The following is a 27,047-nucleotide window of genomic DNA, read 5'->3' on the forward strand; positions in this document are numbered from 1 at the left end:
TGTAGTTGACCTACATTGCATGGAGCCTTGTCATAATTCAGACCATGCTGTGGAAATATACCAAGTTCCTTTTGAAAATTAAATTCCTCAAAAATAGCTAAGGTAAATTTCTATATTATATAAATTTATTATATGAATATTATATAAATTTCTATATTATAGTTATTCCACTCAATATAAATTTTGAGATTGACAGTTCTATGCTCAAGTAATATTATGATATTCTTTATTTGATTAGCATTGTTTTTCTTACTCTAGATAACAACAGGTAAAACAACAGTTACGTAGTCAATAACATCAGTGATATTGTTCCTCAGAAAGCAGGAAGAACCTGCCAATAGGGGAATATTTGTTTTTTAAGTTGTCAAATAGAAAAACAACAAAAAAAATTAGGAGAAAAGTCTTTATTCAGATATTCCTAGTACAACCAATAGAAAAACATCCACCCCCCAAAAATCCCACCAACGCTGTACTGCATTAAAAAAAGAAAAAAAAAAAATCAAAGGAAGACTTTTTGAGTATTTCTGGTTTCTCTAGCAACTTCAGAATTACTTAAAAATATAAAGCATTTTAATAGTATCTTCATAAAGGATTTTTTTAAAGTTAAAATTCCAACTATCTGTTGTACTTAAAATGCTGGAGTTGCTTTCATTAAAAAACAAAAACAAAAACAAAAACAAAACCTTAAAAAAAAAACCAATAAAATCAGCTTAAAATAAATTTATTGTACAATACAAAAAGCAGGCATACTGGAAAATAAAAGGTACATTATTAAATATACAAAGCAAATGAAACCTAAATAACACAAATGTTTTCATCCAAACAGGAAGATTAAAATGCACAACATTTATGCTAAAAATAAAAGTATTTCAGGAAGGATATGCATTTCAAATGAAATGTTAACGATGAATAAAAAGAAAAACAAATATGCTAATTTCTAAATGCTTGAATATCAAGAATCAGTAATGGCATGAAACATTAAATCCAACAATACTGGGTAGCTTTTCAAGAACTGTATTTGAAAAGGTATTTAAAAAACCGAAGGAATCAAAATAATGTCTTAAAATCTGGCAAAGATTTTCCTTTTTTTTTTTTTAAAGTAAAGTTTGAGAGCCTATTCACAGTATCTTCCCTCCTTCCATTTATACCTTTCTACAAAAATTCCTGGGTGCTCATCCTTAACATGATTCTATAAACATAATGGCTTAGGTAACTCTACTGATAAGAGTGCATTTCAGCCTTACCAACATAATAAAAGTGCCACAAATTAACAACATAATTTTGAAATCTATACATATATGGACACAATATGCAACAATAAATTGTCATTTTATAAAGTAAAAGTAACCTATAAATGAAATAGTAAAATGTAACAATATAGAGCATATGGGAGCCTTTTTTGCAAACTATCAATTAAGGTATTCAGTTCCTCAAACCACAAATGGTTCTGGTGAAACTAATAAAAATGGTACTGTCCAAAGGTATAGCAGAGGTAAGGCCTTCAGACACAGCACTCTCCTGTAAAAGGCCAAACCAGAAGCATCCAATTAGGATATGCATCGTACATTAGAAACATTCAAGTAACTGTAAAAATCCTTGGTAAAACCTCTAAAACTTAACATATAATTATTTAAATATATAAGTTTTAATACTTAATGTTAGCCCAAAAGGCTTTTGACCAACACCTTTGGGAGGAAACTTCTTTTCCTAATATCATAGATCCCAAACTGAAGACAGCATATGATCAGGATTTTCTATATTTATATTTGCAAATATAGTATCTAAATGACCCAGTGAGATCTTTTTTGCTACACTATAGTATTTACTTTTACAGACTTTACCCTACCATATATATGCCACGACACTAAGAAACTATCAAGTTCTCCTTCTAGACCCCACCCTTACCCCTCCAAAATTTACAAGTTTAAAAATAAAGTTAAAACAAACAAACAAAAAAACACCTAGAAGCTGTGGGGAACTATGGGGAGAACCAGAGAGGTATATGGAGGAAGGAAGAAGTGTGAATAGGTTCTACAGTGTTTTACAATCACTTTGCCAAGACAGACTTTAAATATTGTGAATTATGTGAAATCAGTTTGTGTAGAACCTATAGTCCCTCTTATAAACAACTTTTGATTCTCAATATTGCATTTTTATAACCGAACAAAAGGATTCAGATCTAACAGATATTTTAATAGCATACTTACTACCTTCGGACTGAATTCATTTCCTAAATACTCTAAAAGAGTTCAAGTAGAACAAACTTTGAGATGTTGTTATTATTCATCATAAAAGATTCATTAGCATTTGTAAAATTATTAGAATAAAATTATTAAAAGCTAAAAACCAAGATTCATCATTTGTACTTAAATATAACAGAAAAAGTCACGTGGATAATAAGAAAATAAAATTGTTCATGTAAACATTTCACTTGAAGACACTATTGCCACTTCTGAGTAACCATTATAGCTTTTGAACAGTGAAACATGTCATTATCTTACATCTGAAACTCTTTGGCTGGAATGTTGTAACATAAGACACTCCAATACATGACAATTCTGACAGAACATAGGAGTTGCAAAGTAAAAAAAGACATGACTTACCTAAAGTATCTCATAAAAGTTTAAATGAATTTTTAAAAATTTAAAGCCAATCTATCACTACAGAAATGGCATAAAATGTAAATTTAAGCTAATTTTATAATCTACTGCTATATTAAATAATTTAGGATTATTTTGCCTTTTTAGAAGTTTTGCATTTAGCATAGAAATACTTTCTATTGCCACTACAGACAGACATCATGTCAGTTTTAAAACTGGAAAAGAAAAAACAAAATATAATGAAACTTACAAGTTCAATGTGTGGGTTGTAGAACCAAGAAATTACAAATTTCTGTTACTATTTTAAATGGGATTATCTGACTTTACAGTTAAAATTTTAATTACACCAAGATAAACCTTAAAGAAATTTTTCCTTTTTGCGTTTAAAATAAAGCAAATTTGCTTTATTTACTTACACTTTTTAAAATACTGACAAATCCACTTTTTAATCTATTAATTTTATACAAAGATTAAAAGAAAAAAAAGCTTTATGGCTCTAGCACCCAAGGTTGAGAACACACAAAACTCAAATAAATATTTATAGTATGCAAAAAAGCTAAAAGATGTTGGAAAGATTAAATGAAGAACATTCTGAAACTAGAACCCATTTCTTTAGCTTTTCTCTCCCAGACTTTCCATTCTATACACTACAGTTGTAGAGATGTCCTCATTTGACTCAGGTGACACTTTTTTCCATACTGTCTCTTTTAAAGCAAGTTCTTGTTGGAGACTTTCATAGTCCAATGGTCCAAAGGAATGCTAGTTGTTCAAGCAACATACATAATTTATTAGTGCACTTGAGTGAAGAAAGGTCCAAGCTATAAAACGGTATTTTTCAATGAATGTTATTAAAGCGTTAACATTTTCACCCACCACCATTTGATGTTTTGCAACATGTTACACATGTTGACTCCCCTGGAAGTTTCTATTCTGTTGGCTTTGCATAATTCTCATACATTATTAGAAGTTACTTTGATTAGAACTAATAATAGGAAATTTTACTTAGTTTATGTATTAAAAATGTTTTTTCTACTAATAAGTGTTTCATATGAGCTTCAAGTCTAATTACATAATTTTACTATAAACATTTTCCATATAGGATGCAAAGGAATTTAATTAAAACTCAAAATAAGTCCCTTTGTCCAGTGAACAACTATGAAGACAAAAAAATCTTGTTCCTGAAATTTTGTTCCTGACTATAATATTAGCTCTAAAATAGTATGTATGTGTAATAAATAATATGAAGCCAAACATACTAATAAGAAAATATTACTTTAATATAAGAGTATCAGGAATACTACCTTAAACCCTTTTTATAAAAAAATATTTCATCTACACTGGCTTATAAATCTTATTATGAGGCTTTATAAGGTCTCTCGCTAATAATATAATTCCTTTCTCTTTTACATACCCATCCACATCAAAATAAATTTCAATTCAAGATTATAACTGACAAATATTAAGAGTAAAAATACACTTTCTTTATAGCATGTAGCACTTTCCAACTGTCTTCTTTTAACAGAATCAATTCTTTAAGATATTGCTTAAATAGCAAAAAAGTGGAGAGGAGAGAGAACCCTGCTGCTAGGCTAACAAATTTCGATTTAAATAAAACAACGTTTAATATCTACGCACTATTGGTCCAGGATCCAGGATGAAAATTTCAACAATTTGTTTATACTCATTCATCATCAGCAAAGATAGGAGGTCATTAACAATTAAACTAAATTTTATTCAAATCAGTGAATCTCATTTATCTCTCTTAAAAAAAAATTACATAATAATCTAAAGAATTTCACTTACCCTTTGATCACCACCTTCTCTTCGAGGATCGAGTTTTTTTGCGAAGTGTCTTAAGTTATCATAGTTATGGAAATTACACAGAGAAACAAGATCCTGTAAATAAACAGAACAGGTATTGGAAATTGGCTCTTTTTTAATAATTTAACAAACTATATTAATACGTCCAACTTAATTACTATCTCATTCAAAGCACCATTGCATGTTAATGAAGCAGTACAATGCATCAAGAGGACTGATATTAAAATTAGAAGATACAAATACAAATTTTGAGATCACTGCTTACTAACATGACTGTAGGACTCAGTCACTCAAAATTGTTTAACTTTCATTTCCTATAAAATGGACATTATGGTAAAATGCCACATGAAAGAATTCTTTCAAATATTCATTAAAAAAACACAAAAATATAGATAAATATTCTGGTTACAATTTTTATAATCTATAAGCAATCCAATGTTTTTCTCTAGTTTTATAGACTATAAAAACTGAAAAATCAGAATTTTAATTAAAGTCTGCAGAAAAAAATTACAGTACTCAATGCAGACTCTGGAAAGTATTAAATGTAAATAAACCAGAAGTTGAAATATTAGCAAGAGTTGGGCAACAACAAAAAATACTGGTCAAGAGTTGTAACAATTTTAACTTAAGTGTTTATTTCCTCAAACCAAAAAAGACTTTTAAAGGTAGTTTATAGATATTCAATCATGCATATTAAAGATGATACAATAAGCTATAATCTTAATTTATGTTGAGCTTCAAATTACTTCTCCAAGTTTAATATCTTTTGCTGGGGTTTAGGAAACAGAAAACTAATTACAACCATGAAAATTAAAATATAAGCATCAAACACATGCAATTTTCTGTGAGAATAATGAGAGCTGTCTTGTAGAGGTAATCTGAAGTCCTCCATGAGTACTTCCATGGCAACCTTGTAACTGGCAGATAGGCAGGCAGAGTGCCAGCAATCAATGAACTATGAAAATGAGTAATAAAAGTAGAATCATTGGATGGCTCAACTTATATGATCATTATTTTCATTAAGAAAACATGCTTACATGACAGAAGTGAATTCCCTTAACACTGTTGCCCATCTTGTCCAGAGGGGGAGACCAGCACATCATGCCCATGACATTGGGGACAACTAAAAGAATGCCCCCAGCAACTCCAGATTTTGCAGGAAGACCAACCTGAAAATAATTTAAAAAGGGGGACATTTGTGTTAACATTTTAAAATAAAAAAAATTATGTCTAACAATAAAGTAATTGGTTAAAAAATTATGGTATATAGCTATACAGTAGAATCCCAACATTAAAAAAGTTGTAGTAAGTATTTATCAACATGATTATAATATAGCAAACAAAAAACAGTTATGAAACAGTTGGGATATATTTAAATATAAAAAATGTTTTGTAAGATGTACTCTAAGGAATGAAAATAGATTATATCTAATCATGGGGCTATGTTTTTATTTTATTCTTTTTGACTATTTTCCTAATTGTTCTGTAATAAATGTGTTTTACTTTTAAATATAAAAAATTATTTTCAAAAAATATTTTATGACGAGAAAACAATGAGAAATTATGTCTTCTTACTAGAATTTCTGTGGTATGCTGTTAGACAAATTCTGAGAACAGTGGTCAGATGGTAATTCAAATTAATCCTCTTCAAAACATTTAAGTTTATATTATACAAAATTTGACAATTATGATAAAAGACAAAATTAATATAATTTTAACATAATCAGAATGGTGTTCACTAGTGGCTTACTAACATTCAGAAATCGAGTACCTCTTGCTAGAAAAGGGACAGTGGAAAGCATAAGCAAAATCTCCACTGTAAGAAACGCCATAGGATAAATGACCCAGTTTTTTCAAACAAAAATAAGAAAAAAAGAGAGAGGTCAAGGGAGGAAACTACAGATTAAAGAAGAAAAATAAAGGGAGTTACAACCAATTGTAATTTTTGGCCCTTATTTGCATCCCAAGTCAAACAAACTGCAGAATAATAATTTGTAAGACAATCCAGAAAATCTGAACATTGACTAAATGTTTTGATGATATTAAAGAATAAAATTTTTTTGTCTTTTATATATAATAATGGTGCTGTGGGTTTCAGAGCCCTTATCATTTAGAATTAGACTGAACTATGACAAGGGTGGGGGAAGTAGGTGTACATACAGATGAAACAAGACTGGTTGTGTATTAGTGATGTGTAACATTAAATGCATCATTATTTTTCTATTTTTAAAAAATTTCAAAAAAATTTTTTAGGGCATTTGCTTGACATAAGCAGAATGAAATAAGAAAAGTCTACATATTTCACAAATGACAAATGCACAACAGAGCTTAAAGCAGTATATTTTTAAATTTTAACTTTTAATATACTTTAAGTCCTTTAAAACATCTATGGCTATAACCAAAAGTGTTAAACATCACAATTATTCACTCTTTCTGAACTTAAGGAATTCTTGAGGTATGGTCTATAATGCTAAACAAGTAAAGAAAGTTTATACTTGTACATTGAAATACCTTAAAAATAGAAGTGATGATGTTCTATAAATAAAACTTCAAGTTCTTAAGATAAGAACATCTGGTAGACTGTTTCACCCTATTCCTTACCAATTCTATAACAAATTAACCTTGGAAACAAGCCTCTCTCTCTCGAAAATTAATGTACAGCTTTGGAAGCAAAGTTCAAACGGCACTTTTCAAAGAACTAGTCCAGACTAGTTTCTTGCCAGAGAAAATTAAGATTAAACAATTACTTACATGGAAAGCAAACTGCCCTGAGAAATCGTACATGCCACAGGAATGCATCAAACTCAGTGTATTTCGAACTGCTTCAGGGCTCAGAACTCTTTCACCAGTAATTGGGCAGAAACCACCATTAGCCAATGTTGCAGCCATCACACTAGCCGATTCACAAGTTACTTCAATGGAGCATAGCTAAAAGAAGCAAAATTGAATTCTGAACATTTAGGCTAACGTTATTTTTAGTATTATAGTTAACAGAAGATCTGGAATCTTTCTTCCAAAGAGATTATTTTAATATAACTTGTTGACATTCTAAAGATTTCAATTTGAACAAAGTTCTAGCCCCTTTAAGGTTTATCCTGATTTGCCCACTTATTCAGTCTTTTAATGAGGTAACTCAGATAAGACCCAGGCCCTAAGCACTAAGGTTTGTAATTTTTATTACATGTGATGTTCAAAGTTGATTAAATATTAATGCTTTTTGTAGGATACACAAACGTAATTATTTGTAACTCAACAGGGAAAAAGGAGCCATGACATATTTTTAAGATAAAGTAACACACATCAGTATTATGATAGTTAGCATCTACATGAGAAATTGCCACATTAGAAAAAAATACTAATTATCTGACATTTCATTTACAACAAAGTTAAAGTTCAGCATCCACAGATGGCAACATGCAAAGGACTGAAGAAAGAAAAATCTAAGACAGTTCTAGCTTGGATGCTGTGTGTCTAAAGCAAAATGTTATCTTTTAAACCATTTAATAACATTCAAATATTTGTTTGATACTGACTACAGGTACTGGATATACTATGATGAATAAAAAAATACAAAGTCCAGGTACAATGAAGAATGACATTTTTGTATTTAAATATAATCATACTAATGGAAATAGTTTACTACACCATACCCAAATTTACCCATAAAACCATAACAATAAATATGGTCTATTTTATTTTTCATTAATAGCAACCAAAACAGGGGAAAAGTAGGGGAGAAAGAGAAGGTGGGAAAGGGGAAGAGGAAGAAAAGTTTTCAACTTACAAACTTTCCTCACTCATACTTTAAGATCTACATACACACAAAGGAGTTTGAAGACGGCAAGAAGGAAAACTAGTTAACTACAGTGAACTAGAAAACTGGGAGCCACTTTTTGACTTTCACTTTGCCTATTTATATTAAAACTTCTTCTCAATTTCCCCAAAACGACAGAATCTACTTATTACCGTATGTTGACCCAGATAGCAAAGACTCATAGAAAGTTGATTTAATCATGAAAAGCTTTCAAGAAATTATTTAAATTCCAATGATCATTCCCTAATTTATGCTTAGCATTAACTGGAATTGTTAGTTATAAGGTGATATACTCCTAATTTGACGAATCCCTATTTAATAGTACTTTTTTGATACCCTGATGAACGTTCGATTAGATGCAACCCTTCTACAAAAAAGTAAGGAAGGCTTCTAGGCCTGTCTCTTGATTTTTGCACTGAAGTGTAGAAATTTCACAGTAGGTTTAACTGCACCTAAGCTATAATAGCCAAAGTTAAATATGTTTATCAAAGGAAAAGAACACATGGAAAAAATTAATATGGGCTTGGGAAAAAATAAGGGCTACTGGATAAAAGTATGACACTATATTTTACATACTTTATAGTTTCAAAGAGATCCCATGTCACCTTCTACGTAATGTAGAAAGTTTGGTCAAGCATATGCTACAGAAAATAAAACCGGGGCTCAGTAACTGAAATTAGGTCACATGGCTAAAAGTGGCCTGGTTAGACCTTGATTTCCTATATTGACAGTCTGGATTCCCAATTTACAGTTCTTCACATCGGGCAGGTGACAAACTGTGACCTGAACAACTACTGTGTTTCCCCGAAAATAAGACCTACCCCGAAAACAAGCCCCAGTTAAGTTCATCAGCTAGATGGGCACTTTTAGTACGTTAGGATGATGTTCCAGAAGATGACATGAATGTATTTGAATAAATGTAGATTGTTGTACATGAAAAAATAAGACATGTATCCTAATGCAAAAATTAATGTAAGACCTGGTCTTATTTTCGGGGAAACAAGGTATCAAAATCTACTTCGTAACAACTTCCCTTATATATTCATTCCTTAAGATTACTGAAAAGTTAAAGCACCTGCAAAAGTAACAACTGGCAAATGTAAGGTAAACTAGAAATTAATAATTTGTTACTTTGTAGTTTCACATTACAGACCCATCAGAGGCACTAATGGCATTAAATATGTAAGAATAAACTGAACTGGAAGTATGGGGGGAGAAGGATGTCCAGGAAGACTAACTTAAATTGAGTCCCATACCACAGCAGATTATGTGAGTGGCCTCCCTCCTTCATGAATATGGAGAGAGTTGGAGTTTGAAACTCTAACTTCGAAGAAAGCCCACTATGTGACACTGCAGAAATGAACTAACAAGCTGAGAAATGCAACTTTAAAATACTGAGTATGAATCCTTTGATAAACAAATAACTTCTCCAAACAAAATTTAAAATCTAAGAAAACAGAATTTAGTTTATAATAAGGACAAGCCAATTTCTGGAACTGTACATTATTTTTTGACACTTCTTAAACATAACGTTTTTACGGAAAAAACTTTCCCTACTACATTCTGACTTATGACTTTTTAGGAAATACAGACATGAGATTGTCGTTCATGAGGACATTTTTCCGAAAGTTAAAGGGAAATGTATTCTCTCTCTAGGGCCAAGTTTCAGAGATATCTATGTTCTGCAAAACGTGACACATCCATTTATATACATAATTCATACATTTAAAGTAAATTACCTGGAAATAGAAGTCTAATATACCAACCATGTCTGTGCCTTCTGGAAAACACTGAAAAAATAGAAAGGCAATTAAAAACATAGGAACACAGGAAAAAATATATGCAAATAAGTAAAAGATACATGATTAAACTTAAAATGTACATAAATGTTTCGTTTTAATTGAGAACAAAATAGCACATAACCTATGAAAGCCTAAAAACATGAAATAATGAAGAATAAAGCAAAATTACATCACATATAGATTTCTAGATACTAGTTTAACTGACAAAAATAGACTCATAATTCATAAACCAAGGACCAGCCACTTAAAATTTCAAAAATCAAATGCAGCTGACAATAGTCAAGCTTTCTATTTTTGAGTAAATGGGTGAATCCTTAAGCAAAATTTGCACTAATATAACTAGTCAAATTTTTGAATACTGCCAGATACAAATTAACTTAATAATATTAGCACTATAGCATTAACTCAAGAGTGTTTTGCAAAAATTTCTGCACCTTAAACAGTAATAGATAGTTGCTTAAAGGCTACTGTTGATTTCTTAGCAATACATCTTCATGTATTTTATTAAGAGGATAATTTGAAATAAACAAAATTTAAAAACCTTTTTTTCTTTTAAGTAATATCCTATTGCAAAATTTCGATCTCCACTTTCTCTTTCAGACTGAAACCTAGAAGAAAAAAAAATAATTTTTCTGTAAAAGTGTGGTTGTTCTGTAGTTTAATTTGTTTATCAAAGTGCAGTATAAAGAACACTGACCCAATAGTCAAGACTGCCGTGTTCCAGTCCCACTGCCGTGTTCCAGTCCTAGTTCCATCAATAGGTTTGCTAGCTATGTGACCTTGGGCAAGTCATTTAAGTGATATTCTTTCACTGTAATTTTCTCAGCTGTGAAAGGGCTGAAATGAACTAGGCCCTTTCTAGTTTTCTTATTTTGTGAATAAAGAAGGTAATTTTTAAATTACCAAATACTCCACCATTAAAATATACTAAAAAAAAAATCGCAGAATCTTCTGGCTCCTTCAAAAGTACAATAAATAATCAATTCCAACTGAGGGAATCCATGGAAATTTCACTGAGGGGCGCATGAAATGGCCATTACAACATTCAATGGATTAACAGATTTCAGAGGGAAGCCCAGGCAGTGGCAAATATCATGAAGCATGAACAAGTTATAAAAATATAAAAGACAGGATTTCATTGAAGAATAGCAAATATTCTGATGTAAATGGGAAATGGGGTTTATGTAGAAGAATGGCGAAACATCAAACTAACAAAGGAGACTGGTACCAAATTACCAAGACTGATAAACACTAAAAAATGTAATAGCTCCTAATTGCCTACAAAATAAAAGCTTGAAGTCTTTCAAACAAGTTACCTTGTCAGAGCTACATTTTAGAAAGAGCTCTGACATCAGTTTGGGAAAGGGGAAAAAGGAAGGATGAGTGATGTTATTAGGTGACTACTGTAATGAGAGAAACAGGAAGCCTGAACTTAGGTAGTGGTGATAGGAAGGGAAGGAAAAGTATGATCACACATGACAGCAGTTGGGCAAGTCTTCAGACTTGATGGAAAAGAAGAGAAACTGTGAAGTCTGTTACAAAGCCTAGATTTCTAACAAAGTCTAAAGAAAGAATGGTGATATCAACTGACATAGGAATCCCTAGAGCAAAGAGCAGTTTGGGAATAAAGAGAATGAGTTTTGATTTAGACAGATTTAACTCCACAAATTTGGATATATATTTGAGAGCTCAACCTACAAGTGTCCAGAAAGCTGCTGGGGAAAAAAAAAAATGGAACTGTGGGTGACACTCTTTGTATTATTGAACAGCCCCTTATAAATATATACATTTTAATATTTCCATGGTCAGAAAAATTATGTTGGATATGGAAAAGTTCTTGGAAATGAACATGTCAATTTGCCATGCTTTTTAAAAATACGTCAACATGTATAGATAAAGGACTAACTACTGAGCAATTGTCAGTGCCTAGCATATAGTATTCTGTTCATCAAATACTATGATCAAGAGCCTATTATCTGCCAGATAACAGGAATACAGAAATGAATTCTTCTGGAAGACAGTCTATGCAGGTCAGAGTCTCATGGTGATGATGGGGCAGAGAGAGATATAGAATAAGTTCAATAAAATATGGTAATGTAAGAGCACAGAAGGGGGGCAAGATGAGATTAATGAAAAACTTCCCCGGGGAAAAATACTTAAGCTAATGAATAAAAGTTGATAAGGCAGACAACCTAAAAATTTTTGCCCTCTGAAACATGAAATATAAAGCATCACAGTTAGTATCCATGCCAAAACTGCTTAAGCTTTATCTACTCACATGGAAACAACCAAACCTATTCAAAATAGGGAATATCCACTACAGCCCATGGACCAGATCCAACCTGCTGCTTGTTTTATAAATAAGGTTTTTGGAACACAGCCTCATATTGTCTATGGCTATGTTCCTATTAAAACAGTAGAACTAAGTAGTTGTAACAGAGACTACAAGTCTAAAATATTTACTATCTGGTCCTTCACAGAAAAAGTGAGTTAATTCCTGCTCTATAAAACAACTAGTTGGAACTCTTCAAACAAAGCCATATGATAAAAATTTTAAAAGCAAGGGTCTAGGGTAGGGGTACTTCTATTTTTAAAAGACAAAAGAGATATACCATATGGAATGCATGAACTTTTAGTTCCTGGACAAAAAAAAGGCTATAAAAGGCATTTAGGGGACAGTTGGGAACATTTACATATTGATTAATATGACACTAATGCTCCTGTTCTTAAGTGTTGATGGTATTGTGGACATGCAGGAGAATGCCCTTTCCGTAGGACACGTGTGCTGAGTTATTTAAGAGTGAAGGATCATGATGTCTACGACTTAATTTCAAATAGTTCAGGGGAAAAAAACACCCACATACATGTATTAGGTTGGTGCAAAAGCACTTGCAATTTAAAAGATTAAATTGCAAAAACCGCAATTACTTTTGCACTAACCTAATATTTATATATGTACATATATATGTAGAGATACATACATATAGTTTAACTTATCTGAAGAGAGAGGTTGAAAAAAAGCAAACGAGACAAAATATTAATCCGAAAATTAAGTGAAAGATATCCAGATATCCATTGTTTGTTCTTTCAACTTTTCTATAGACTTGCAAATTTCAAAATAAAAAATTGGGGTAAAAGTCAAGTTAGCCAGACACAGAGATTAATAGAGGTAAGACAGGTATTACAGACAGAAAATTAAGTGCCAGTTATGTGAGGTAAACTTGGGGTCTCTTCTAATTCTATTATCACCCATAAGTTTATTAAAACCACTTAAAGCATTTTAAATGTTCCTCTTCTAAGGTAATTTAGAAATAATTTTCCTCTAATGGCCAAATTTTAAGTAATTATTTTTTCACTGAATTAAGTCCTAGGACTAACAAGGGAGAATAGATTAATTCTAAATACAATGTATTCATACATATATGGAGTAACAAAACAGTATTTAAAATAAAATTTTATAATCTAGATTTCTTTTAAAAAATTAATTTAAAAAGGCCTGACTCATTATAAAAATCTAAGCCATAAATGAGACTCACGTTGCATTACTGAATCCAACATATTCATTACCAGCCATCTTATTCAAAAACTGCATCACCTATGTATAACAAAATTAAAAAGTAAAGTATCAGTATCAAAAAAGAAATATATAAAGAATGTAATATGAAAACTTAATTCTGTATTGTACTTACATAGTCAAATTTTTCAGCATTATTCACTCCTTGCTGCAAAGAAATGAAAAATAAATGTTAACATAGGCACCACTGCAGTTAGGTTTTAAGTAAATATAGTATCAAAATTTCAAACTGCCATCATTATAATTAATATACTGCACATTAGTACTTTTAAATCTAGGAAATATTTCTAAAGTCATTTAATATTTACATAAACTAAATACATGCTCTTTCATTAATACCCATATGTTGAGAATGGATCTGAATTACAAAGGGAATGCTTTATTTTAAGTATATCTTTACCCAACCCAAAGTTACAAAATTTTAAACACAAGTTACCCCAAATCTCCTTATCTTTCATGACAACAGATGTTCTGCTAGACTGTATGATATTTATTTAATTACATATTTTAAAAAAAACTTAAAATAAAGTTTCACCCTTAGGAAAAAATTAAATATATATATATATAGTTTTTAATTAAGAACAATCTAATATTTTAAAAATAACCTTAAACCAGTATTAGAGTTAGAAAAATGAGTTATGCTGCAAAACTAATCTTTTATAATTCTCGTATATGCAAACATTCTGGATAGATTTTACTAGTGTAGAGAACGCTCTACCTTTAGTATCTCACTTGTTAGTAACAAAACTTGAACTAATATGTATATTTCATAATTTCTAAAAAATTAGCTACATTTGTGTTTAGCACTATGCCAATTGAGAATATGGAAGATGTATTGTTTCATCACTTCTATTTCTGACATGTTAGCTATTGCAAATGTCAATAGGAAAAACCTATGCAATGTAGATCAGTTCAAGTAGCCAAATGGTTTCATTTTACCTCAGCGAAGTTTACAAAGCAGTAAGTTGTAGATCTGAAATCAAACGTATTAATTGGTGATATGCACCCAAGAGAAACAATACATCTCTAATTTTAAAAACAGATTTTAAATAAAATAATTTGACAACTGAAGTTTTAAAAATGAATTTTTTAAACTTTACCCTCAAAGAAATCCCAAACATTACATGTTCAAATTTTATATGGGGGGAAAACCTGTATCAGAATATCATTTAACTGAATAAAGCCAGATTCATTCTCCACTTTACAAGTGGATTAAGATGTGGCTGATAATCTGTGAAACTTTACAAATCAACTTATTTGAGAATGGATGTGCAATCACATATACAATCAGCGGCTGGAAAGAACATGTCACTATTTCGTTAAAATTAGGTATTAACAAAGGTTAAACAAGGTAAGGATAATTTAGCTATGGTCATGTTGTAATCACTATGTATTTTTTCTAAAGCATCTTTGACATATTTTAAGTTTTCTTTCCTTATAATACACCAGAAATCAAAATGTAGAAATGTAACTCCAAAGCTGTTCAATGAAAAATAATTAAAAGAAGAAATTACCAACTTCATTGAACTGTTGCAGTTGTCAAAATATTCCATAGATCCTAATGCTGTAAAATATGTAACAACATTTAAACCACAAAAACCTTTTTAACCTTTGAAAAAGCACACACACAAAAAAAACCCCAAAACCACAATTCTTTTGGAAAAGGATGTCAGCATTTGCATTGGGATGTCGTCACATGGATAATTACTGGTTATATAATTAATCAATGTAAAATAAACAAGTTATATTGAACTTTCATTCTCTGATCTAAACCATGCCCTATAAAATACAAATTTTATTCAGCTGTCATGTTTAATAATAAAAACAAAACAACAAAAACTGTTTCAACTGTAGACTATGGTCACATTCTTGTTCTACTTCGTAGCTTACTAAAAATTCAAGTACGATCAAGTTTTGCTTCCATGCTGCTTTTAAGAAACAATTGCTATTTACCAATGTCTATCAGTATAAAAAATTTGCGTAAGCTACTTGAAATGTTCTAGGCAGATTATGTTAAAAGGCAAAAGAAATATTTAAATAATTGTGTTGACTCAAGAAAAGTCTCTCTAAAAGTTCCCCATTTAAATGTAAAAGCACTTGATTAATAAAATAGATTTGCCTCTGTATCTCTTGGAAAGATTTCATGTACCCCAGGGATATATGAGACCTAATAATCATTATGTCATGTTATTTTAATTTTGAAAAAATTACTGGATAAAGTTTATTTGCAAAGATGTTAGGAAAAAAACACATACACATACAAAATAAACTAGAGTTAATGCCCACTCCCAAAAAGCAAAAACATGAACTGTAAAAAAACCCATCATCATTATCCAGCAGTCGGGTGAAGAGGTAGGACGAAAGAGAGGTGAAAATTAAAGATAGGAATAGGTACATGGGGGCTGGTCATACAATTCTGTTTATTTTATATGTATGTTTAAAAATTTTCATAAAAGGTTAAAGGAAAAATGTTTACGTGCTAATAATTTCTCATGTTAATTTACAAAATTGTTCCTTTAGGATATTTCTTTCCCCTTGAAATAATAATTGATTTTTAATTAGTTCATGTATCAGTGGGTATTTTCTACTATTAGAATTTTAGTTCTCTTATCATTTTAAATTTTTATAGATGTATGAGTTGAGAAACCTTGCTCATTATACATGAGTAGACGGAAGGAGAAAAGGTTTTGTTGTAGGAATGTCACTCTACAGATCTATCTCATTACATACAAGTCACATAGTAATCTAGCCTCAAAAATTATGCTTAATGCTATTATTTAAAACTAACAACTTGATTAGATCCTCTTTCCATTTTGTTGAAACCAAAGAACTGGAAACAACCGGGTATACAAGAGGACTTGTTCCCAGTCATTACAGTAATTCCCATCCTCAATATCACTGACTCCATTAATTCAAAATGTTCTCTTTTGTTGGTGCCCAAGAGGATTTTATGAAGACTGAGATTTGGAAACTGATAGTCTTAAAACTATCAATGCCCCTTTATCTCTTGGAAAAAACTTCCCATACCCACGGATACATTTATCACAGTTTTAAATTACTGTGCATTATTAGATATCATGTTATTCTAATCTTGAAAAAGTTACAATAAGTGTAGTAGGAAAACTTAAAAAAAATAAATTGGACAAAATATATTTACCAAAATTTCTAATGCCTTCACCCAATGACTTTTAAAAAGCAAACCATGTGGCTTGTTTGAAAAAGGTAGTAATCAGACCCTGAGATTAGAAAATGATACCTATTTATTTTTCTATAAACATACCTATCAAGTTAAAGAATTTACATTCCTTTGAGAACTTCATGAATGAAAATTTCATAAAGAGGTGCTGAGTTTTAACACTGACTAATAAAAGAATTAATATAACTATATTGAAGTGCTTTTACAAACTGTTTTTACAACATACTCATGAACTGAATCATGTATTATACATTTTAACAGATGAAAATCACTATTAACAGGGACATCTGCCAAAAATTTTAATATAAAAATGACTCATGTAAAGTCACTGCAGTAATCAGAGTTATTTTGTGTGTAATTCACTTGATTCCATTCATAAAGTATGGAGATGTAAAAGCCAATTGAAAATTAAGAGATCACAGAGGAAGAGGCATAAAGAGTCAAAAAGAAATAACTGAAAATGTTATAAAATACTGCCAGTTTAATCTTGCCACAGAAAAGATTTTAAAGCTAAATACTTGGAGGATTATAATAGATATTACAGGTACAAAATAATGCTCTAAATCAAGTCTTTTCATAGATTAATCCAAAAAATAAAGTAACAGAAAAGTGAATTCCGTTGGCAATAAATGATCTACTTTCATTTAAAAGAAACTTCAAATGCATCAACTGATATAAACATGAAGTAAATAAACCAACATACTCCTTTTCTTATGAATGTCACCAAGTTCAAATTATCACCCATTGTTCCTTGCTCTCCAGAGCCACAACTGCCTTAAAAATGTGGCTTACAAGCAGGTCTAACAGGTTATTGCTACATGACCAAACTGAGCATTACATACATGTTAACTAAATTTGTCGTGATTTTCGTGAAGCATGATTAAATTGTTTTTGAGAGAGGGGGAGAAAACTGATTATTTAAATTAAAAAATACTTCTCATTTAAAGAAAAAAATCTTCAAATGACAAAACTTGAAATTACCACTAGAATCGAGATACATAAACATAGAAAACAATGTAACTTACTCTTTATCTTTAAAATAAAAAAGCAGAAGTGTGGTAATTATCATGTAATATGTTGTCCTCATTTTCCCACCCTAACGTTCAAGTTATTACCAGACCTAACTTTTAAACTAAAACGAGGTGGTATTTTTACCACTGGAAGAAAAAGTTACACAAGGATATTGCTATTTCATACAAAATAACTGTGCTCCTTTCAAATGTTTTTTCCACTTTCCTTTAAATCAAACCACATTATCATCATCAAATAAAACAAACTGCACCACAAAGTATTCCTTTAAATTTAGTAGCTACCATAGAGAAAAAGAGAGGCAGTGTAGTAGTACCTTTACGGCTTTAATTATGTGCATTTTATGTACAAAATGACATTTCTTTTTACGAAGGTATTTACCTATATAGCTTTGTTTAAAATTTTAAATATGGCGGTTTCCTATAAGTTTAGTAGTTAAGAATTTATGCAACAGGTTCCTTCTGTCCAAATCCTCCTTTTTTTTTCCACAATCTGCTAATCCTTTTGAACATTTGCTCTGCCTCTTCCCCCATTTCCTGAGGATCACCACCAAATCCTACAAGGAAAAAATATCAATACTACAAAATTATGAAATAAAGAGTCTTACTAAAGACTCTACTTAATTTTTTGTGTGTGGGAAGGGGAGTAACATGAGGAAAATATTTTAATAGCACCATTAAAGTCTTTAATTTTGAAAGAAAAAAAAGAGCTTTATGGTCATCAACTAAAAGAGCTAAAAAAGAGAATTCATATCTAGTAGCCATGGTAAAGTATCCACACTTCAGGTACTCGAATGCAAACTTCTCTAGAAAGAGGCCTAGTTTGTTACAGATAGTAGGCACTGACCAATGTCTAAAGAATGACTAGATGCACCACTGAAAATCAGATGTTACTTTTAAGCCGGTAACTCTTGAATAAATTAAAATTCAGAAAATAAAATTTCTGCTTTTTGGACAACATATCTATGCTAGGTAAAGACAAAAATGCCATCAAGAGAAAAAGCAAATACCTACATTAAATATGGCAGAGTGAATTACAAGCAACAGCAAACAGAAAATCAGGAGATTTAGCTCAAGCCCAATTCTGCTGCTGTTAAAACTTATCCAGTTTCAGGTTCCTCACTGCATCTATATAAAGTAAGAGGGCTGGGCTTGAAAACCCTTTGGTTATGGTTTTATTACTTCAATTTCAATTACCAATTCATAAATATTATCTGATCATACAAATTGCAGAGATCACATACAGATATTTGTAAAAATTTTGAATTCTTTTTTAAAGAGTCTAAGAAAAATATTTGAGACTGGGGCAGTCAGTTTTATAGCAGTATATCAAGCTTACTCCTCCAAGATTTACATGAACTTCATTTAAACAAAACAAAATTTGTGAAACACCTTCTTAAAACAAAAATTCAAAGAAAGTGACCTTAAATGTGAACCATACCCCAAAGCCTCATTTCCAACTTTGCCAGAAAATTTAAAATTTTTATGAATTTAAAATCACTGATCAAATTTGTAAATACAAGATGACTCAGTTAAATTTTTGCATTGTTGGACACTGAACCACACATGTGTACACATAGGTTTTAACTCTGTTTCTAAGTTCTCAAATTAATGTGGTTCAATGTCTAGTTTACGGCTTCTGAATGAACATGGTTAAGTGAAACTAATGAAGTGACAGCGTGGTATGACCAGACATGCATTTCCCACATTCAGCATTTCAATGTGGTATATCAAACCCATGAATCATTAAACAGAACATGGTTTAACTACTTGTGTTAAGGGAGGCTTCTATTAATCATTCACATATGACTTTTCTTGAAAATACTATTGGTGTGCCATGCTAATTTTTCTCCAGTGTAAGTAAGAGTTCTTAAACTGGGATACATGGATCAGTGTCAAAGGATCTGTGAACTCCCAAAAGTTTATATAAAATCGTGTCATATGAACATTTTTTCTGGAAAGACCAAAAAAATGTTCAGAACCATTCTAATGGTTTTCTCATCAAACATTAACACATACATTGTATTATAAAAACTTCCCTTACCTCTAATTTAAGTTACTTGCTCAAATCTAACAGTTATTAATGAGACTTTCCACTCACAGCAGTATTTATTGAATTTCATTGTAAGGGCCCATTTACTTGTGTAAACCCCACAACTATAATGTGAGCTACCTGAAGGCAGGACTGTGCTTAGCACATATTCATATTATAATTTTCTACAATAAACAAATAGTTTTTTTCACCCCAAATTGACAACTTTCCTCTTATGTAAGATAGTCATGAATATCTATTATAGATGTTACTATGGGCAAAATGAAAATTTCCATAGCTTATTAAAATTAGTACATTAAAAAATAACACTTGGCTATGATACTACATATTCCACTAGTTACAAGGGTTGAGTGGGCCAATGCTTACAAAGCATTTGCCCTAAAATAACAACATATATATATATATATATATATATTATTAAGATAGTAGTTTTCTATTTTAAAAGCCTTTTCTCATGAACATATAAAATTCATGAAAGAGAGGATTTCTAGTATACAAATTAGATGAATTTTTATTAAATGGCTAAGAACCCATCTCATCCTGAGTTAACGCATCTACAAAGCCATTTAGTTTTGGTTTTCTTTTTCCAGCTTGGAAAAAATAGGCACAGATTTACTGAAGAAAATACATAAATGTTCTAAACACAAATGAAATTTGAAAATAAATGAAATTTGTAATCAGAAATTAAAACTCTAAACATTATCACACAATAGGATCATTTTTAAATACTTATTTCAAACAACATTAGAGCTTCCAATTATTAAGGCAAATCAGACACTAAAAAAGAAAAATCAAAACATACAATGCAAACCAAAGCATAATATAACTTAATAATTGGAACAGGTCTTATTTATTTTAGTTATTGATTGAAGTAAAACAAAAAAAACAAGTTCAAATGAAAATCATGATCACAGCTCATGAAAGTATACAGGACTTGAGAATATTCAAGGGTAAATCAATGTACTTTGTCTTAACACAAAGTACCAGAACATTTGTTCTTATATATGTTGATGACAAACATTAAACAGCAAAATGCTTTTAACTCTGAATCTGTTCATTCTAGAAGAGCCAAAGTGAAGAGGGTAAAAAAAAAAAAAAAAAAAAAAAATCAAAACTTTAGAAGAAAAACTTCTGTGCCTATGTCCAGAGACGACTTTGGGAATTTTTGCCAAATCTTCAGGTCAAGAGTAAATGTTGAAATTTACAATGAGTCATCTGTTTTTAATGTTGCCCTTGAAATTGTATCACTTATTCTGATAAATAGCCTAACCTTAAACCATAAAATTGTATTTTTAACACCAAAAGAAAACTTTTTACAGTTCTACATAAATAATCCAAAATCCACCTTTATGCCTTATTTAAGAAATTTACTAGGTTAAAAGGAAATGTCAACATTTTACCTTTATTAATGAAGTCACAACAATTGCTCCAGCATTTACCATAGGATTATGTGGTTTATCTGTGAAGTACAAAATCAATACCATTATTTTATAATTTTCTGTGATGCATAGGTACTTCCCATGAATATACACCTATTTCTTTCTGTAAGCCAATGCTATAGTTCCTATTTGGGGGGAGGGGTTGTGGAGGAATGCATTTAAATCCCATATCAATCAGTAATACACTTCTAGGAAGCTGCTATAATAATTACATAGGCAAACAAAGATTCATGTAAAGAAAGGCAGTGACTAGTAGTGTAAGAGCACATCCAAATTTCCTAATTCTGTCATTTACTAGCTATTTGTCCATGAGCAAGTAGTAACTGAACTTTACTGTCCTTCGATTTTCCCATCTGTAAACTAAGAATAATAACAACACCAACACCTCAGCGAGTCATAATGCTTAAATAAATTAAAACACATGAAATGCTTAGAAAGTACCTGGCACATCCTTAAGTACTAAAATAATATTACTGTTAAATATCACCTTGGAAAAAGCACATCTAATGTGAACTAAGTATTTTATTTTTGTGTTTATGTATACACACATATAGGTATATTCAGGAAGACACAAACACTAATAAGTGATACACACAGTTATAAAAAGATTACAGGGATTTAAACTCAATTCTCCATGCTTTCTATATTTCCTGACAATGAGGATGTATTTATGTAATTTTAAAAATTACTTACAATTTAAGTTTATCCCAAATCCTGTCTACTCCTAATTCTTACAATAAAAAGAATTTCAAATCTCACTGATTACATTTCCATTCACGATATGGCACAAAGGCCGAACAAAATTCTTAGGGCACTGGGGAAAAAAAAACAAAAACAACTTTTTCCCCCCTTCTTCCACCCCCGCCTCGCAACTCCAGTTCAAGCTGTTGTTTCTCAGTCTAGTTGTGTAGGACACAGCTGCCTGACCTATGCTGGTATTATGAGCCTTTCTCGCCACCCCCCGCCCCGGGCTGAGGCAGTCAGTTGGCGGTGGGCAGCTCATAGCAGCTCATGGCAGCCGGCCGCTGGCCACAGCTCACAGCAGCCTGTGGCGACCTCCCGCTGCTCACGGCAGCCCAGCTCCAGGGAGAGCCATTGTTCACAATCTTTGCTGTACAGGGTGCAGTTCACTGGCCCATGTGGGAATCGAACCGGTGACCTAGGCATTAGGAGCACAGGCCTCCAACCACCGGAGCCACCGGGCAGGCCCCTGAAAAGATTTATTTGAAAACATAATTCCTAAATTATCTGTTTGCGGTAGTGATTCATTTCTTTGGGAGTAAGATCTTACTTAACTTGACAACTCTAGCAGAATTCATTAAGTTATTGCTACATTATTAGCCTCCTTGTATTTTAAGCAAGTTACCGTCTTTCAGTTGAGCTATGGTTAAAAAATTCTGAGCTCTGGAAAATAGCCTGGCAGTTCTTCAAGCTGTTAATTACCATTTGGCCCAGGAATTCCACTCTCAGGTATACAACCAAGAGAAATAAAAACATATGTGCACACAAAAATTTGTACACAAATGTTCACAGCAGTATTATTGATAATGCTGAAAAAGTGTAAAACCACCTAAATGTCCTGTCAAGTGATGAGTAAATACACAAAATGAGGTATTATTATCCATACAATGGAGTATTATTCAGCGATTAAAAAAAATGAAGTATTGATACATGTTACAACATGAAAGCACCTTAAAAACATTATGCTAAGTAAAATAGGCCAGTCATAAAAGACCAAATATTATATGACTCCATTTAGAATAGGTACATCTATAAAGACAGAAAGTAACTTACTAGTTGCCAGGGGTAGAAGAGAAATGGGTACTGACTGATAATGAGTGCAGGGTATCTTTTTGAGGTGATAAATGTATCCCAAAATTGATTGTGTTGATGGTTGCACAACTCTACAAATATACTAAAAGCTACTGAATTGTACACTTTAAACAAATGAATTATATGGTATGGAAGTATCTCAAAATGTATATCTCAATAAAGCTGTTACAATTCTTTTAATTAAAAAAAATCAATAAAGACAAAAAATTGGGTAACAGTCTACCACTTTTCCTCAATATACGAGTAAGATCAACAAAGTGACTTTAATAGTCATGATTTAAACATTATACATTTTGGGTTACCCATTATGACTAGTTCCAAAAGCTGAAATAAAACTTAGTATGAGTATTACAATCAAGATTTCGCTTATTTCAAATTATACTAAGAGAAATTTGCTTTCTCTGAGATCACACAAAATGAGGGCAGTTGCTATCACAGAAAAATAGTACATGGCAAGAGGGAGCCAAGAAACAAAGTTTCCATTTTTATCCACTTGAAAACCACACACAGACAGGAAGCAAGATATGGAAATCCAGCTGTGCTAAATTGGTTTATACTTGTATTTGTGTAGATATTTCATGTTTTTTTGACATTATCAGGTCTAACTGTAGGGCCCCACGAGGCAGCTAATGTGTGTGTTCCAAATGGTACCACATAGATGTGGGCATTTAATATTTTCTAAATCATAAAATATTCAGGAAATACTACATAAGCTACATTCAAGAAAATCTTTCAAAGAATACTAAAGCATTTCATGGCATGACAGAGCAATTTTCAGATGTAAGCAACTCCTCACTCACTCTGCCTTTGGCTCAAAAGCGAGACATCTGAACGCTTGGAAATACACCAGAGATATTGTAACACCAGCATTCACCACAGGATAAAACCTCAGTCTAAAACCTATGACTATAAAAATCTGCTTTTTTTCTGCTCTGCCATAAATAGGAGGGAAGAATTGAAGGGTTTAACTTAGAGATTTTAATTAAAAAAATTTATGACAGCAGTAATGACATTTAAGCTAATTAATAAAGGCTACTATTTAATGCCAAATATTTGCTTTGTATGATAAAATGGACATAGGTGACATCTGAAATTTATGGGCATTTTATTTATTTTTGTTTCTGAAATACTTCTTTACCTTCAAATTCCTGTATTTGTTAATTTCTATTCTTTAAATAACTCTCTCAAAATCAATCAATTCACCAGAACCACCTAGATTACTCTATTTTACCTTACCTAGAAAAATGTTTAATCTTGTTAAAACAAAAATATTAATTCTTTCCACATTAAATCTTGATGTCACTGAATAAATAAGGTACTTCTGCCATGTAAGGTCCATATTAAAAAGTTGCTAGTTTGTGGTAATCTCTATAAAGTCAAATGTAGCATAAGGATAGAAAGATTATGATAAAAGAAGTAAGAAGATGCAATTGCTCTCAAAATAAATAGGAAGAAAAACATAAGAAAATAGCAGCCTTATAACTTCATTAAAAAAATTAATACCGACTATAAATCACATTTCATTTTTTATCCAGCAGAAAGAAAAAATATAGAAGTATTATTTCTCCCAATCATTACTGCAACCCCTGAATTCCTTCACTCTTCCTTTCTGCATTTCTACCTCAACTCATCACACAATGAGGAACCTAGCATATGCCTGAAAGATTGAAAAATGGAAACCAATCCTTAGGTTGGTTTTTAGATTTAAAACACCAATTACTAGGAGATCAAAAGTACTAACTACTTTTGTCCTCCCGTTTTCTTTTGGATTCCTATAAAGTAATAAGATTGTTAGTTGTCCAACTATTTAACGCAAGATGTTTCTTTCAAATATTAAATGTTATGAAACAAAAAGCAAATACACTATCTCAACCAAAGCCACCATTAAAAAGTTATTATGGAAGTTTTCAAAGATATACAATATAGAATATATAAAAGTAGCAAGAATAGAATATAAAAACCCATGTATCTACCATTTAGCTCTAAAAATTACCAACATATAATAATAATCACACCCAGCACTCCCAGCTACACTCCACTGCATTATTTTAAAGGAAATTCCAGACACTGTAAGATTTTACTACAAGATAATTCTGTATAGGTGGTTATAAAGTGAAAAAATCTTACTCTCTGCCCCCACCTGCTTATCCCACTTTCCAGTGGTATGAGATGCCTAAAACAATCATTTTAAAAAGTAGGTGATTAAACCATCTCTGGGTTTCACAGAATTCTGTGAAAAATGAAAGTACAAATGCTTTTAATTTTCTTCAAAAAAATGAAAAATAACTACTTAGAGTTACATAGGAAAAGTATTTCTTTTTCTGATCAACTTTTATGTAATTCTTACCATCTTCATTTAAAAACAGTTTGTTGAATCTTAGTCCACTTGGCTCTTTCCCAACATATCGATGCACATACTCAGTTCCAAGATCATTAACAGCAATGGCGTATTTCAACGGTTTTACACAGGACTGAAGACAAAATGGAACTTTGGTATCTCCAATAGAATGCCTATTTAAAAGTAGATTTAAAAAATAATTAAGATCAACTGGAAAAAACTAACTGAATAATTGGAGTTGTTATGTTTTACGTGTTAATTCTAATTTACAAAGTTTTTCCACAACTCAACCACAGGTTTACCTGGACATTAAAAAATAAATGTTTACTTTAAAAGGGCTAGTGCAAATAAAGGCAAAAGCTTAAAAGTACTCAGGTAATAGAATGATTCAAAATTAGAAAAGTAATGTGAAATTTTCCTCTAAGGGTTAAGAGGGGATGGCCCTCCTTATTCCTCCTACCTATATTCAGTGATATAAGATGACCTAGCCCTTTTAGAAACTAGTCACTACATTTTTACCCATAGCTTTAATCATGGCTAAACACCGTGGTTAATTTTTAAGTGTAGCTCAATTTAGATTCAATACCATTCTCTGAGACCTTCTCTATAAATGCCTCATCTTGTCAACCGTATCTGCTCACAATTCAGGCCCCATTAAAAGAAATGGCATCAAATATTATGAATGGCAGTCACTATTTTCATGTAGATCAATAATAGAACAAACAGAAAGCTTATATGTTACCAAATTGGCACATGAAGTAGAGAATAGGTTTAAAAATATAAAAATTCTCACTGACCCCATAATAGTAACGTAAGCTTCACAAAAGCAGATATCTTTCCATCGCTGAAGCATCCCAGTGCTCTGAACAATACCCCAACAGTTAGAGGTACTCATTCATTAACAATGAAACTCATTCATCGTGAAACTGAGCACTATTAATAACTACTCCTAGGCAAATTGGTTACAACAGAGATGTCAGACAGCTACCTCACTCCTAGGTATATTATGGAAAATGAACATATATATATATATATATATATATATATATATATATACTCACACACACATAAATATATATGGCAAAAGTATATTATTTTTCCTGTTGTATTTATAAATACTTTCTAATTCAGACTGTAACTTCAACTTGACAATTATTCTAAAACCTCACAGAAGCCTGTCATACTATTACTTTTGGATTTAAAAATACATAGAATTCTAGTCCAAAGTCAACTTTTAAAATTCCCTAGATAAGAAAACTAAAGGAATCATTTCTATACCCAAAGAATGTTTAAGAGAAAAACCATGTGCAAGCATTAAATGATAGTAATTTCCTCCAGATACAAAAATTTCCATTACATGATAAACCATTTCCTCCAATTACAAAAACAGGACTATCACTCCCTACTTGCATGTGCTCTGCAAGGATGCAGCCACATCTTCTCATGTACTTGTGTCTTTTCATAGAGCCCAACATTTAATTCAACACACAATGAATGTTGAGTATATTTTACAACCCCAGATGAGGACAAAAGCCCGTCATTATGACCA

At 31.3% G+C, this 27,047-nt stretch overlaps 1 protein-coding gene across 3 annotated transcripts in view; it reads right to left on the minus strand.

Moving 5' to 3' along the window:
* The window catches only part of GLS (glutaminase), a 75,199-nt gene that overhangs the window by 27,016 nt on the left and 21,136 nt on the right, over positions 1-27,047 (minus strand). For 2 of the 3 annotated variants that reach the window (XM_033111832.1, XM_033111833.1), the window contains exons 6-14: positions 25,508-25,671; positions 21,289-21,347; positions 13,727-13,759; positions 13,574-13,632; positions 10,579-10,645; positions 9,975-10,025; positions 7,173-7,349; positions 5,459-5,590; positions 4,404-4,496 (exon numbers count right to left, since the gene is read on the minus strand). In XM_033111832.1, the coding sequence (XP_032967723.1) occupies positions 4,404-4,496; positions 5,459-5,590; positions 7,173-7,349; positions 9,975-10,025; positions 10,579-10,645; positions 13,574-13,632; positions 13,727-13,759; positions 21,289-21,347; positions 25,508-25,671 (835 nt within the window). Of the gene's footprint in view, positions 1-737; positions 3,360-4,403; positions 4,497-5,458; positions 5,591-7,172; positions 7,350-9,974; positions 10,026-10,578; positions 10,646-13,573; positions 13,633-13,726; positions 13,760-21,288; positions 21,348-25,507; positions 25,672-27,047 lie in introns of those variants that run through there. The other variant, XM_033111834.1, reaches the window with a different exon arrangement.

Source organism: Rhinolophus ferrumequinum, chromosome 8, assembly GCF_004115265.2.
Source record: "Rhinolophus ferrumequinum isolate MPI-CBG mRhiFer1 chromosome 8, mRhiFer1_v1.p, whole genome shotgun sequence".
Lineage (NCBI taxonomy): Eukaryota > Metazoa > Chordata > Mammalia > Chiroptera > Rhinolophidae > Rhinolophus > Rhinolophus ferrumequinum.